Here is a 13,064-nt window from a genome sequence, read left to right as displayed (position 1 = left end):
TTGTGAGACCAAGGAATAGTCCAGAGATCAAAGTCTCTGAATCTCCCTTCTGAGAGGTTCTGCTGCTTATCAGTTACGCAATTCATGGTTCTCTCCCTGCACTGCAATAGGCTGCAATACAATTCTATTTAATCCCCTTTTGAAAGCCAGGAGTATATGAGAAATCATAAGTTAGCTTCTGAGTTGAAATTTATAGAACGTTATCTATTTTTTTAAAAACAAAAGTCCACTGTTACTGAGGTTTATGGAAGTAAAATGTCTGTAGTTGTAAAGCTGAGACTTGTCATTGTAACTCTAGTGTGAAATGTTCATAAGCAGGGAGAGAATCTGTCGAAAATTACCTGCTGCACAATTACTGTAGAGCACAATCTGAATTGTGTGTGTACTTTCAGCAACAATATGTATGAGTTTGGCCTTATGAGGTATGACTTTTCATTTTTCCCTTTCAGCCTAATATTTGCAAGTTTAAGTGTTTGTTCCCCAAATATTTCAGATTTTAAAAATCAAAAAACCTGATGTCTGTAGAAATGACATTAACTGTTTATTGGTACAGAGAGCATACAGTCAGGCCTCTTGCTTAATACAAACTAGCAATGGGAGTTTTGATCCAAAAGTGTTAATATTCTGTGAATTATTAAACCTTCATAGGATTCATCCATTATGGCTACTGTTAATTAACTGTCTGTTAATCTCTGATAATTTATGCAGCTGATTAAGAGCCAATATCTCCATAAATACCTTTTGTTTGTTTTCTGCTGCTCTGAACAGGTAGAGTTTGTTGTGCATCCTTCAGTGAGTCCTAATGATCCCCTTGTAAAAAGTGCCATTGAGCAGGTGCGTTTCCGAATCTCCAATTCAAGCACCGCAAACAGGCAAGTTGCAATGATGGTTTGGATGGCTTATGGGGAACTTGGCTTATCTAGTACATGCAAAAATATGCAGAGGAAATAAACACAAAGTAAGCAAAAGAAAAGAAAAATCTCTTCTTTAGCAACAGAGAAATGGAAGCACAAAGATGAAGCAAGATGCTGAATATCTCCTGAAGTCAGGAAAGAAGAGGAATTGAACTCTGCTTAATTTTTACCAAAGTGCTGTGTGGTTTTAATACAGGATTAAAGTTCCCCAGACACCAACATCCCAGGACCATGCTGAGGAAGAAAACTTGGGGCAAGAGGCAGCTCCTGATTCAGGAGAAACACAAGAAAGCTCATGTAAAGCTGATAATAATAGTCGGGCAAGAAAAACTGATGAAAAAATGGGCATAACACAGCTAAAAAACTATCACCCTGTTACAGGTACAACTACCTTTGTTTTTTTCTGTCATCTTTTCAGATGTTGGGCTCTCCTAAGATACAATCGGGTTTTTTCTTATTTTATAGAAGAAAAATTGAGTTTACGTTAAAGCAATCTCACTATCCAATGTTTTCTTAGCTGCTTTTTTTTTTTTTTACAATTGCAAACTGGAGTATTTGCATTCACTACTACTTCTTTACTACTTGTAACTCAGTATTTGTAACTTATATATGTACTTTCAACTGCCTGTCTTCCTTTCAGGTTTTCAGTTTTGCATCAGTTTTGCAGAGGTACCTACTTCTGTTCTAAGCCTCTTTTTATTTCTCTTTGCTACTTAATCTTTCCTCCCAGTTCCAGGACTTGGGCGTTCTCTTGGCTTTCTTCCCAAAATGCCCCGTTTAAGAATGGTCCACATGTTCCTTTGGTACTTAATTTATGGGCACCCTTTAAATGGAACACAGCAAAAAGGAGGTAGCGATGGTGAGAAAAAAGGCAGCAAACAAGGGCTGGATGTGAATGCAGCTGTACTTGAAGCGCAACCAGATGGGATCTTAGAAATTGCAACAACTGTGGTGAATCCTGAAATCTCTGCACAGGAGACTGAAGTAGAGTTGTCTAATCAAACAGGTAAGAAATAGCACGTCCTGACTTTCCTACAGACTTTGTCATGGTTCAGTGTAGTATTTCCATAACTGTTTGATAATATGATTTCAATGAAAACACTTTAAGGTAGGAACAGAAATGCTTGAAAAAATTACTCATATTATTAATGGCTTGTTCTCAAATTGAAAGGGATATCCAATGGGCATTGTTCTGGATAGTGAAATACAGTAGGCTCAAATTGTGGATGATAAAAAGCTGTAAAGTTTGATAGTAATTTGGAGAGCAGGATTCAAATTCAGAATAATCTTGAGTAAATTTGGAGAAATAGTTTAGATTTATTTTTTGTAGGGATAGGTCTACACTGAAATCATAGTTACATAATCACTGCTTAAACTAACTTAGAAAATGTTGCCACCCTCTATTTCTTTCCCAAAAAGAAGTTGTAGTAAGGGGGACAGGATACATGTCTTCCAAAGTGAAAAAGGATATTAGAAGTGGTTGGTAAACTGTTCTCCATGCTATTGGGTATAGAAAAAGAAATAATTGGATTGAGGATCCAGAAGATTTTTTTTTAATATGCTGTAAGGATAGTTAAGTCTTGGAAGAGATTATCTTAGTGAAAAACAGTCTTAACGAGGTTACTGTAAGTGCCATCTTCATACTTCAGAACATGTGAATTCATTGGATTTGTTGCTTTCAGGCATCCTCTGAAATGTCTGTGTAAGCTAAGAAAGAAGTGCAGACTTACTGTTAGTAGGCTTAAATGTGCTTTTCAAGAGTCCTCACCAACACTGAAAAAAAACTGTAAAAGTCCACTTCAAAGAAGATTGAAAGTCAATGGCTTACATAATTTTCAGGTCATTTTAGATTTTCAGATTTCCAGACTATGAACTGCTAAATGTGTTCTGCTTGAACACTCACAGTAAAACTATTAGTATAACTATTAGGTTTGTCCTGTCTGAATCTAAGCCAGTCTTCTCGTTCCTAGTGTACGTGGATGATGCGTCATGGATGCGCTATGTCCCTCCTCTCCCAGTTCACAGAGAGTTTGGATTTGGATGGGCTCTTGTTAGTGACATTCTCCTCTGCTTGCCTCTCTCACTCTTTGTTCAGATAGTACAAGTCAGCTACAAGGTATAGTGCTTTTTTTGTTTTACATTTGTTTTACTTTAAAGTCTGATAATACCAACTGTACCTATAAGCAGTAACAAATATCCTCTTAGTCTGTTTTAACAAAACTAGCCTTTGGAGAGTAGACACTTCATTTCTTGATAGTTTGTTTTACAGAAAAGTTAGTTGCTTTTACAGCCACACTGAAAAAAATGCATAGTCCTGTAATACTGCAAATTCTTAAACTAATATTTTGCAAAGAGCCTTTTATAATCTCACTGAATCTTCTGCCTCATTGATTAACAAGAATAATGTTTAAGGATTTTACAAAAGCAGTAACGTTTGCTTAGAAAATATTTCAGTCAACAGTTCTGGTAGCAAAGCTTGATACTTTAAAAGATAGTTATATTTCACATTTTGATTAACTTCTGAAATAATTCTAGGTGGATGGTCTGGAAGATTTTTTAAATGATCCACTAAAAAAGCACACTCTGATCAGATTTCTTCCAAGGTCAGTCCGACAGCAGCTTCTCTACAAAAGGTAAGCAGATGAGTCAAAATAAATGTCTCTAGGGAGAAAACAACAGTGGTTGACTCTTTTCTCAGTTATATTTCCTGTTTGTGTCAAAGAGAACTTTGTTACTTAAGACAAGGATCATCAATCTTCTAAGGATAGTGTGCCAAACTGTATCTTTCTCTCCTAAATAGAAGGTAATAAGAAACTAATAAACAATATTCATGCATGCTGTCAGGAGTGTTTGAGAGCTGGGAGGTTCTGTCCTTCATAACTCATCAGCAGGATGTTACTTCTGTATAAAACACACTCCTGACTACTGCTAAATTCAGAATTTAATAGAGTGTAAATGTTGCTGTCCTTCATAAATCTTTCAGAAGATGCCACACTTTGCAGTTCCTGTCTCTCATACATACCATTCAATTTCTACTCATGCTCTCAGTGGCATGTCTGCTGTTGTTTGCCATTCCTCATCTAGGATATTTAAAAATTGAGATTGGACTAAAGATAGGAAGGGAAAGCAACGTTAAAGGAAAATTATTTGAATATGTGGAACCTATTAGTTCATATAGCACCATATTAGTTTCCTCAGAAAGTCATTGCTAATGGCAGGGATTTTGATGGTGGGAGGCTTACACAACATTTTGCAAACCTGCAAACATGTCATTGGTGAGTGAATAGAGCTAGACAACAGTATCAGCTGTCAGGACATGTGATCAGTTCAGGTTTGCAATTCCCAACCTATTACTTGCTAAATCTTAGTAACAAGGAAACTGGATTTATTGTATTTTCTGAAATCTGCAGGCTCCATCTGATAGGTTTATGCAAAACAGTATGACATATAACCACGTTGTCTCTTTGCCCCCATCCCATTCACTAAAACTTCTAACTTAGCCAAATTTGCATCAGTATTTCTAGGCTTGTCAAATGATCTTTAAGCCCCAGAGAAAACTCCTGCCAAAATACAACTCGCATTTAACTGCACCAATCTTAGTGAGTTAAATGTGGGCAAAGCTGAATTTTTGACAAAGTCTCTCTCAGAAACTAGATCTTGCAAAAGTTTCCTGAAAATTCCAGAATTTTGTCACATAAGTAGATACACAGCATGGGAAACGCTGCACTTTTTGCTCTGCCAAAGCTATAAGCAACTGAAAGCAGTTTCTTGGAGCAGTGATTCTAAACAACCTTAACTGCAAGGATCGTTGCCCGGTTCTTTGTATGCACACATGTGAAGGTTTATCAGCCCATATTTAGCAGTCATATTTTCTTATTCATGTCTTCTTTTCATAACATGAAATTGTCTGCAGATCTGTTGATGTTCTGACCTTGTTTGATTCATTTTTACGTATGGTATTTCTGGATAACTTTGTTCTTTGCTAGCAAAGTTTTAGTTAGTATTTGACTAAAATATTGTGTTTATGATTTGAGGAAAGGAAATTTGGAGCTTTGGGATATTATATATTTTCTGTAGGCTGACAATTCAAACAAAATATCACTTCAGAAATTCTGAAACTCAGTATTTCAAAAAAAGCAGGGTTTCCTGAAACTTCAGGTTGCTGCATGGAAATGATATGTTTTCTAGTGTTGTTACTGTCTTCATGAGTGCTAATTGTAATACTCCTAATATTGCTGCAGGAGGTATATCTTTTCAGTGGTAGAAAACCTTCAAAGATTATGTTACATGGGACTGATACAGTTTGGCCCAACAGAGAAGTTTCAAGACAAAGACCAGGTAATTTTTTTTTAAAACTTAGCCATTATTCTTCACGTTATTTGTCCAGTGAAACATGCAAAATTTGGGGGTTGTAATTACCTTAAGTAGTTAAGTAAAATACTGATGTTTCAGGTATGTATGCAAACCTCCAGATCCAAGTGACATATTGCAAGTCGTGCTGATAATTTTTGCCTCTTCATCTGGAAAGATGCTACTGAAATGTATAGTGCTGGATGTTGCACTTAATAATGATCTGGGAAGTTCCAGACTGGCAGCACTTTATGAAAAATGAGCATGCTGCATTCTGTTCTGTCAAGGTGTTAGGCATTGGATGTCTGACACAGAATAAAGTCACTGATCAGAGTAAAATAATTACATTCTTACGCATCTTTTTATAAACAGAGAAGGAGAAGGCAGTCCCAACATATACTTTATGAGGATAAGAAAGATGATTAGACCCCAAACACAGCTATTCAAATCCTGAATGAGAGCTTGTAGGAAATAGTCACTCTCTGTGGAAACTCGTAATATCCTGTGCACAACGGGGAAAAGAAACTATTCTAAGTTCAGAAAGGAAATTTCTGGGTTGCTGACAAGGGAGGTTTGGGAATACGGTGCAATAGGGTGGGGATGGGTGTGTCCTCTATCAGAGCACTGTCTCAAAATAGCAAAGACTGAGAAGATGCTAAACAGTCCTAAAATAATTGTGTGTCCTGTAGATTAGGCAGTTTCAATTATTTTTACCTACCAGCCTGAAACATACTGTACTTGACAGGTCTTTGTGTATATGAAGAGAAATGCTGTGATTGTTGATACCACTATCTGTGACCCCCACTATAACTTGGCACAAAGTAGCCGCCCATTTGAGAGACGCTTCTATGTTCTGAATACCATGCAGGATGTGGAAAACTTCTGGTTTGATTTGCAGTGTGTCTGCCTTAATACACCATTGGGTATGGTATAATTGTACACTTTTATCACCTTTACTGTTTATTCTGCTCATGCCACAATTCCTCCTTTCCTAAAACTTGAGGCAGGCTCTGTTTTGGCACTTCCAATGTTTTGTTCTCTTGGCTGGTCTCCTTGTGCATCAGAAAAACCTAGAAGTTCTGTCCATATAATTCTATGAAGTTGAGATCCAAGAAACAGACCTATACACTTGAAATTTTCAGAGCAGTGTTAATGGAAAAGCATTGCTGTCCTGTTAGAATATCAGATTTGGTAATAGCCCTGTTAGATTTTAATCCAGTTGTGAAAAAGCCTTTTCAAATATAGTTCCTGGTATACTTTTGCAATAGCTCTCTACCAGTTTAAACAGAGAGCCCTTTTCCTTAGAAGGATGTTGCTAAACCTTCTAACAGATAGCCCGAGTTAGATGAGAAGTGGAAAGTAAAGGAGTTTATGTACCCCAGGTTTTTGGAGTTTATTTTTGTGTTTAGTCCTTTTACATTTTTAAACAGGACATACAGCTACAAGTATACATTATAAAAAAAAAAAAAATATAAAATTGGAGGTAAGATACTTCTCCTGAAACCCTAGACAACACTGTTCTGTATTTCTGTAATTTAGTCAGCCAGGTAAAAAGATCTATTTGTAATTTTGTCTTTCTTTTGCATTGAAGCAGTCATGTCCAAAAGGCTCCTTACACATTTGTCAAATGGTAGCATGTTTGTGATTGCTGCAGCTTTTGCAGGCTAGTCAGACCATGATTACTTTTAGCCCCCAAAATATGGGAATGATATTGTTTCACCAGTCTGCATGATTATGAAAGCTTTTTTGTGTTGTAGTTAAGTATTTTCCATGCTGAGCCTTGAGGGGAAAATTACTCTGTGCTGGATTTTAATATTGAGCATCTAGATCAGATACCTGCCTGAGATCCAGTCCTGCTCTATTGTCTTTGTAGCACGGGCAGCCAAAAAGCAGTAGTAAGCCAGAAATTGGGTTTTCTTCCTACCTTTGAGTTCTGTTACTATAAAACCATGACATGACTCCTCTGCTGTATCCTGAATGTATCTCCAATATGAAGGTGTCAGACATGCAAAACGTTCACATTGTGTTTCAGCAGTCACAACCTGCCAAATCGTTTCTGGAGGATTGTTGACGTACTTGAGCATCTGAAAGGCTGTGATCGATCCATGCCTAAAATATCAGTCAGCTGCTGAATTTTTTTTCCTTATAAAGGGTACCAGCCTCCCATTATTTCTGCCCTGAATACAATTTTGGTCAAGTTAGTGCCTTGTATTGGAAATTAACTGGAACACCATTAGCCTCTGTAAGAAGGTAGCATGTTTTATTGGGAAGTGGTAAAAATATTAGTACTGTTTGGGAGCAGTAGTTTGGCATAGCAGGGTGGACTGAAAATGGATTGAAGTCTTACTTATGCTGATAGTCAAAACCATTTGTATTTCTAGGAGTCGTCCGCTGTCCTCGTTCAAAGAGAAGTAATCTTCAAGGGGAGGAGACTGCACTAGATGTAGAAATGGAACAAGAGTCAGCAGTGGATAAACACAATCTGGAACGAAAGTGTGCAATGTTGGAATATACCACGTATGTCATCTTCATCCTTGTTTTGTTGATCGAGTGGTCAATAAGAACTTGTGGTTTTGAGGATGTTATTTAATAGCAAATGCAGTTAAGACTCTAGCATTTCAGTTGAGTGTTGCGGGGTTGGGGTTTTCTTGTAATTCAGAGGCTATCTGATTAAAAAGCTGTGTAATTATGTATCATGTTTACAAGTAACTTGTTTACCAAGCAGGTCCTCATGCTAGAGGAATGGGAAAACCAGGAACAGATTTCCTTCCAAAGTAGTACAGACGTGTGTTGCAAGAGTCTTGGGGAAAGTAAAGTTGAGAGGGAAGGAATGCTTTCTAAGTACAGTTAATGCAAGGGAAAAATTTAAATATTCTCTGTTCCTGTGCTTTATATCATGGTATCTCAAATACCCTATAGCTTCATTAGCTCCCCAGTGTCACGTTCTGAAATCTGTCCTTCTGTGTTGCAATCTGCTGCATATTGTTCACAGAATAATTTCTAATATGGTATTGGTGTACACTGGTGAAATCTGTAAGTGATCTCTGGAGCAATTCATCTGCTGCCTAATCACAACCAGAATGCTTGAGAGGATTGCATACTTAGAAACTGTGACAGCCATGCAGAATGCCAGTTATACTTTTTATATTGAGCATTGTGTACTGTGGTTTAGTTTTGTTGAAATGCTATTCTGTTTTAATAAACAGTCTGTTTAAAAGTATTTTCGGTTAGTTCAGTGTTACAGGTAGATATATCAAGTTATCTTAAAAAAATTAATGGAGTTGAGGGAACCTAATTCCACTGATCCTGGCTGATAGAAAAAAATTCTGTTCAGTCCACTTGTCAGCTTTCAATTGTCTCCATTGTATGGTAAGAAATCTTTTAAATTGGGTATCTGGTGTTGACTTGCAGTTAGGCTGGAGATGACTGGAACATCTTTAAGGTCAAGAAACAGGTTTTTTTATTTAATTGATGGTGTTATGTTATAATGAAAGAGTTGTCTATTGAAAGCTTGACTGAAATAGTATTTCATCATAGCTTTCAAAAAATCTTTCATAAGGTGAAACAGGATTTCAAAAATACTCTTTGGTGTTATTAGTGAATTGTCGGAGCTGTTATCTACTGCATATGCAAAGCTCATTCATGGTTAGATTTTCCTTTTCATTTTCTGAGGAATTAAGTTTGTCTCCATGATTTCTTGCAAAGTGTTGTATTTCTGAAGAAGAAAAACTATACAGCTCATTTGTGAAGGGTACCAGTTCATCCATGACATGCTATTCATTGTCAGTTTCATCCGCTTTCCAGGGAGAGAATTGTGGTGCATTGTAGTTTTTTGGCTTGTATGTGTATTGAAACATGCTTTAACTTGTTAGAAAACTGGCAAGACCAGTGCTTGACAGTCAGTGTGAAAAATGCAGGGTTATGATTGCCTTTAGTTACTGTGGAAGATTTTCCCCACAGTTGTCCTGAGAAAGTTTTTCTTCTGAGCAGTTATTTTCTCTAGTTCTGTGGCAGGAATAGTGCTGAGAACAGTTTAACATTGCCATTGGAACTTAAGTTAACAATAGTGAAGTTGCTCTGGGTGTAATCTTTAAACTGAAAACTCAGTCATTAAATATCCAGGATTAGAACTTAATGGAAAAGCACTGTTGTCATGCTACTTCTGGAACAGGGTTAAGGGAAGGAGCATCTCTTTTTCCTCTCTTTCCCAGCCCTATTTAAATTGGGAGGGCAAGGCACGGGGAGTTCTGCACATTGCAAACACGTCACTTAAGAGCAGCTGAGAAGGTACTCCCTACAAAATAATTACTGTATATTTTGTTACTTTTTCTCTTAGAGGCAGCCGAGAGGTGGTCGATGATGGAACTATCCCTGGAGATGGGTTAGGAGCTGCAGGTCTGGATTCCAGCTTTTATGGGCATCTAAAACGCAATTGGATCTGGACAAGCTACATCATCAATAAGACTAGGAAGGTGGGTATTTTAAAATTTACATGCTGTAATGACTTTTCCAAATTTTAGCATTCTTAAGGTTGAGATACTGATAGCAAAATGTTACTGCTTGCATGCTTTCTTAGTCACGTGTCTCGATAAGGCTTTGCATCACTGGAAAGAAACGCATGCCAAACGTAGTAAATCTTTGTGCTGAAGTGAATGAAAGAATTGGATGTAAATTTTATCTGAACTGAATTTGATAATGCGTTCAACCAAAGGAGAAATACTTTATTAAGTAAACAGTTTAGATTACTTAATGGTGCCTCTTCCCTGTCTGAAATGTAGAAGTTGTCAGATGAAAACTGAAACATCCAGAACAAGGAAATACACACAGCAAAAAAAAATAAATTACTAGGAAGCCCAATATATGCAAATAAGAATGGCCATCCCAGTTCTGGCTAATGTCCTGTCTCTGATGGTTGCCAATAAAAGGTTTGTAGGGAAGGTTGTAAAACTAAGGTAGAAGTGTAGTGATATTTCCTCAGAATATTCTAGCTGTTTGCAAGTTTGGCTCAAGGACATTCTGAACTAAAGGGTGATGTTTCAAAGCTGCTAATAGCTTTTTCTTCTAGCATTAATTGTCTAATCATTTTTTGGACACATGTAAATCTTTAGTATCCACAACCTCATGTAGCAACGTGTTTCAAAGTGCTATTATGTGTCACCACTTCCTTTTTGATGGTTTAAGCTCTCTAATAATTGCAGTACTAAGGGAAGCTGTAAAAAATATTCTCCATTACCCTTTTAGTTTCACTTGATTTTGTAAACATCTCTCATGTTTCCCGTTATCATCTCTTTTTAAAGACTAGCATCTACTAGATTACTTAACTGTTCCTAGCATGGAAACTGTTCTGCCTTTAATCATTCTTGTTCCCTTTCTTTTAACCTGTTCTACTATATCCTTTTTAAGGTGAAAATAGAATTATGTAGTGCATTCAGGCTGAGGCCTACTGTAGATTTTTATAGGTGCATAGTTGTTGCTCTCCTTTCCTAAGAATTCCTTACATTTGCTTTGCTTTTTGACCATTACCAAGCATTGAACAAGTACTTTCACAGAACTGCCTGTAACTAACCTACCCTAAGTAGTGGTCAAATTAGAGCCTATCAGTGTATATGTAAAATTAGAGTTGCTCAGTTTCGACCTCCGGCAGGATCACTTCACTCTGAATTTCATCTGCTGTTCTGTCACCTAGTTGTTCAGCATCAACAGGACCTCCTGCAATTCTTCAGTCTTGGCTTTCCTCTCTATGTCTGACCAGCTTCTATCACCAATGAACTCCTCACAAGAGGAATGGGTTTTGCTGAGAATGGCAAAACTCCAAATACATTGCAATCAGTTCAGGCTCAGATTTAAGATGGATACAATATGGTGTAGGAGGCATTTTCTCAATGTTTGTGTTGGCATTTTGGTTTTGTGCTCCTTAGAAGTTCCTTTGGAATGTAAAATGCTTTGAAAAAATACTGTTTTACAGAAAATTCTGTTCAGCCTCTGTAGCAGTGAAAGAATCAAGCATTTCTTTTCCAGTGATGACTTCTTTTAAACTTGAGGAGATTTGCTGAAGTTCTAACCTTCATAATCTAGTGGTCATTATAGTATGACTTAAGAAAAGCTCTAGAGCCATTCAAATATGTGGTAGTAATAAGAGAAATGAATCCTTTGTTGTAGCCAGGGATCTTTTCCTTTATACTGAAAATTTATTTCTGACACTACTCAAAGGATATCATTTATAGTGATGTTAAAACCAGCACGCTCCTTTTGCATATCACCTTTTTGAAAGTTGTGTTGTCTTAGGAAAGTACAGTTTCTGAAAATGGACTGACTGTGAGACTCCAAACCTTCTTAACAAAACACCCCCTTCCACTCAGTACTGGAGGTAAGGTGGTGATGCTGGTGGTAGGGTCTGTAACTGTATTATAGCTGTTACTGTCTTTGTCAAACCCAGTATGGAGGATGTGGGTTATTCCTGTCTCCTTATGGTAATCTAGGATGCTTCTGGGGCAGTAAAATAGATAAAAAATTTCCTTCCCTATTTCTGGGTATATGGAACAATAATTTTTTATCTAGTATTGATGACATGGGTTGTTCCTGTCTCCTTACAATGATCTAGGATGCTTCTGGGGCAGTAAAATAGATATGTAAATAATTTCCTTTCCTACAGAACAATAATTTTTATCCTTTGTAATTTTTGATGTGCAGTTTGCAGGAAGTCTAGAGGGACCAATGTTTTGTACAACTAGGCACTGTTAAAATTGCATAGCCTAACATTTAAGCTAAGGAGGAAGAAATGCTTCAGGTTGAATATAAAACCTCAGCTCAGTTCCCTTGTGTTTGTGCACTGTGCGCTAAACTTAGTAATTACTTATGATTCCTCATTTTTGTGGGATTTTATTCTGTGTGAACTGCTGAGAAGATGCATGAAATGATGTGACTAACAAAGGGCAAGTCTGAGAGGGCTTCTGTCTTTTAATATACTGAAACTTTGGCATTCGCTCTTTATACCTTAGTACTGTAGAATGTAATTGCTATAAAGCTCCACTACTGTAAATGTGTCATTTTAGGTAACAAAATTACTATTTTGGGAGAAGGAAAGGTAGGATCAGAGTCACTTGTCCAGAAAGAGGAATGTATTGAAATAAGTAAAGAACAAACCCAGGATCGAACCAAACGAGTGAGAGGTGGAAAAAGCCAAAAGAGGAAGAGGCTTAGGAAAGACATTGGAAAGAAGACAAAAAAGAAAAAGAAAGGTAAGTAATACATCAGGAAAAAGAAGCATTCTTTTTAATGCATATACCCGCTGTAAGTTGCTTTAGGGAAGTTGACATGACTGTCATAGTGTGGGAAATGGAAACTTACTGGCATCTCTTTGGGTTGCCTCTTTTAGTGAAGAGGTTCAGATGTCCTTGGGCTGTACACTAGCTCTGGAGAAAAAGAGCAGCATGCTGTAACTGTTACCTGTGTGTGAATCATGATTGCACTACTGTACTGTACAAACTAAAGAAATTCTAATCATGTCTATGCCAGATTAACTTCTTGCAATTCACTATCAACTTTTGATAGCTGGCTTAAAGATTCTTTATGGTATGATGCTCTAGGTAGTCAGTTTGCTAACTAAAGTGCTTGTTTTCTCATTCCTGGCAGAGGTATTAATGCATTTTACTTTCTCAACTGCTACTTCCTTCTCTGCTTTTGTCTTTTATTCTTATAAACTCCAATTGGTGCTGCTACTGCCTGTGATAGTTTGAATTAATCAAAATATGTAGTGCTGAGATAACTGACTGGGTTTTTTTGTTTTTTTCTGGATTTTTT

General features: G+C 37.1%; 1 protein-coding gene across 2 annotated transcripts in view; it reads left to right on the top strand.

Annotated features, from left to right (window-relative positions):
- GTF3C1 (general transcription factor IIIC, polypeptide 1, alpha 220kDa) overlaps positions 1–13,064 on the top strand; it is a 45,343-nt gene that overhangs the window by 15,865 nt on the left and 16,414 nt on the right. For both annotated transcript variants that reach the window (XM_010578428.1, XM_010578427.1), the window contains exons 13-23: positions 769–872; positions 1,111–1,295; positions 1,645–1,920; positions 2,885–3,030; positions 3,450–3,547; positions 5,156–5,252; positions 6,010–6,187; positions 7,646–7,781; positions 9,601–9,736; positions 11,550–11,631; positions 12,317–12,502. In XM_010578428.1, coding sequence (XP_010576730.1) covers positions 769–872; positions 1,111–1,295; positions 1,645–1,920; positions 2,885–3,030; positions 3,450–3,547; positions 5,156–5,252; positions 6,010–6,187; positions 7,646–7,781; positions 9,601–9,736; positions 11,550–11,631; positions 12,317–12,502 — 1,624 coding nt within the window. The remainder of the gene's footprint in view (positions 1–768; positions 873–1,110; positions 1,296–1,644; positions 1,921–2,884; positions 3,031–3,449; positions 3,548–5,155; positions 5,253–6,009; positions 6,188–7,645; positions 7,782–9,600; positions 9,737–11,549; positions 11,632–12,316; positions 12,503–13,064) is intronic.

This window comes from Haliaeetus leucocephalus, unplaced genomic scaffold (assembly GCF_000737465.1).
Source record: "Haliaeetus leucocephalus isolate CR32 unplaced genomic scaffold, Haliaeetus_leucocephalus-4.0 Scaffold636, whole genome shotgun sequence".
Classification (NCBI taxonomy): domain Eukaryota; kingdom Metazoa; phylum Chordata; class Aves; order Accipitriformes; family Accipitridae; genus Haliaeetus; species Haliaeetus leucocephalus.
Note: the sequence above shows the minus strand (reverse complement) of the source record. Positions and strands in the feature narration are given on the sequence as shown.